Source organism: Sinocyclocheilus rhinocerous, unplaced genomic scaffold (genome assembly GCF_001515625.1).
Source record: "Sinocyclocheilus rhinocerous isolate Xijiao unplaced genomic scaffold, SAMN03320098_v1.1 scaffold881, whole genome shotgun sequence".
In the NCBI taxonomy this organism is placed as follows: Eukaryota; Metazoa; Chordata; class Actinopteri; order Cypriniformes; family Cyprinidae; genus Sinocyclocheilus; species Sinocyclocheilus rhinocerous.
The window spans coordinates 493,751-495,528 of record NW_015624586.1 but is presented as its reverse complement, the minus strand read 5'-3'; the positions used below and the strand labels follow the sequence as shown (position 1 = coordinate 495,528).

General features: G+C 40.6%; 1 protein-coding gene across 2 annotated transcripts in view; it reads left to right on the top strand.

The window, feature by feature from the left end:
- Window positions 1-1,559, top strand: part of LOC107744949 (ribonuclease inhibitor-like) — a 16,964-nt gene extending 15,405 nt beyond the window's left edge. Inside the window, exons 1-2 of one of the 2 annotated variants that reach the window (XR_001640546.1) lie at window positions 616-760; window positions 1,108-1,559. Coding sequence is in view for 1 of the 2 variants with exons in the window: in XM_016558780.1 (XP_016414266.1) it covers window positions 1,108-1,123 (16 nt within the window). In the remaining variant the exon portion in view is untranslated. Of the gene's footprint in view, window positions 1-615; window positions 761-1,107 lie in introns of those variants that run through there. The other variant, XM_016558780.1, reaches the window with a different exon arrangement.
- The last annotated feature ends 219 nt before the right edge of the window (window positions 1,560-1,778 follow it).

Here is a 1,778-nt window from a genome sequence, read left to right as displayed (position 1 = left end):
GCTGTGCCTCAGCAACAGCGGGGCCGGACCCAGCAGGATCGCGAGCCTGGCCGCTTTCATCGAAGACGGCCAGGCGGGAGCGAAGCACACGGAGCGGGAGAAGCTCACAATCATGGCAGGCAGCCCCCTCGAGAGCTGCCCGTGCATGCTCCGCTCCCAAACAGATGACGCACAAATCGTGTGTATATTCACCCGATATATAACGTGGGCAAGGAGGAACACACGACTTGAAACGTCGTCTGCTCGCCACATTCTTTTTTGATTTAGTCTTTGGCATTCTTTTTTTCTCGCTTAACTTTTTTTTACTGACTGAGTGCTTTGCATACATTCACACACACACCACAGACGCGCTCGCTGAAGAGCAAAAGCAAACATGCGTGCTTGCCGGATGCGCCTTTATGCTTCCTGGCTGCTTACGTCACCCCGCTCGTGACGTCTCGCTTCTCTATTGGACTGATTTCACACATGCTTCAGTACGGTGTCTCGCCAGGGGCGTTCCCAAAGCGTTCAACGCAGCTCGAGTTCCTGAAGGGGAACTACAGACACTTCAACTACAATTCACATTGTGTCATTGTTCTCTACAGGTTGAGGGATTGTGGCGTCACAGATGAAGGTTGTGCTGCTCTGGCTTCAGCTCTGAGATTAAACCCCTCACACCTGAGAGAACTGAATCTGTCATTGAATAAACTAGGAGATTCAGTGATGTTACTCTCTGATCTGAGGATGGATCCACATTATAAACTGGAGACATTATACTGTTGTGAGTGTGTGTTTATTTAAAGTTTCTAAATTGAGTAACAGACCTCCTGTGTGTGTGTGATTGGAGAATATAAGACAATAATTCATCTACACTTTAGTCTTCTGTATTTTAAAATGTGTTTAATTCTGTGATGTGAATGATTGAAGAATATATGAATATTTTAATCTCTGACAGAGTCTCTAAGTGATCTAGTTGTTGATCATTTACTGTTTTTAATCTATGATCAGTTGTTCATTCATATCTCTGGTTGTAATATGAATATACCGTGTGTTTCTGAAATGGATCTGCTGATGTGGCAGCAGTAATGTCTCATACTCATATCTGACTGTCTGTGTGTTTTATTGTAGGACTCTCTGTATTTAGCCGTCAGTCCAGTTTCCTCAGGATCAGCTGATGGTGAATAAGGAGCCGCTACAGAGACGTCACAGTCATACAATCAACACAGACTGCGTGATGGGGACAACAAAAACTTTAGGGATGTTCATTTTGGTTCATTTTCCTGACCGACTCCCAACATTCGTTAACCAATCATTGACCGTTAACTGAGAAAAACATTAGATTTAAATTAAATTGGAATGGATACGTTTTTGTGACCCATTAACATACCCATTCAAAGTAAACCCTTTACATTTTCTATTAATGTCCTATTCTTATCTGTATAACCAAAATGATAGATTTCAAGTCATTTCCACTGTAATAAGGAAAAAAATCCAAGTGATTGCGGCGGAGCCTCTCGTGGGAAACATTTGTATTTGTGCAGAATGAGATGTAGGTACATTTCTCTTTAAATAAATGTTTGTTTTTTTCTAGATGTTTATATGTTGTTTATAACTGATCATTTTATAGCTGCTTATATTTTCTGATTTGTATTTTGCTCTGTTCTAAATACCGTAAAATGCAAAGGATTTGCTGATGATTTTTTTTCTCTCAGAACAATTTTGACTGATATATGTATAGCAGATTTTTTTTACATTTACTTTTTTTTATCCATGCAGCAGATGTTTTACAAATAACTTGG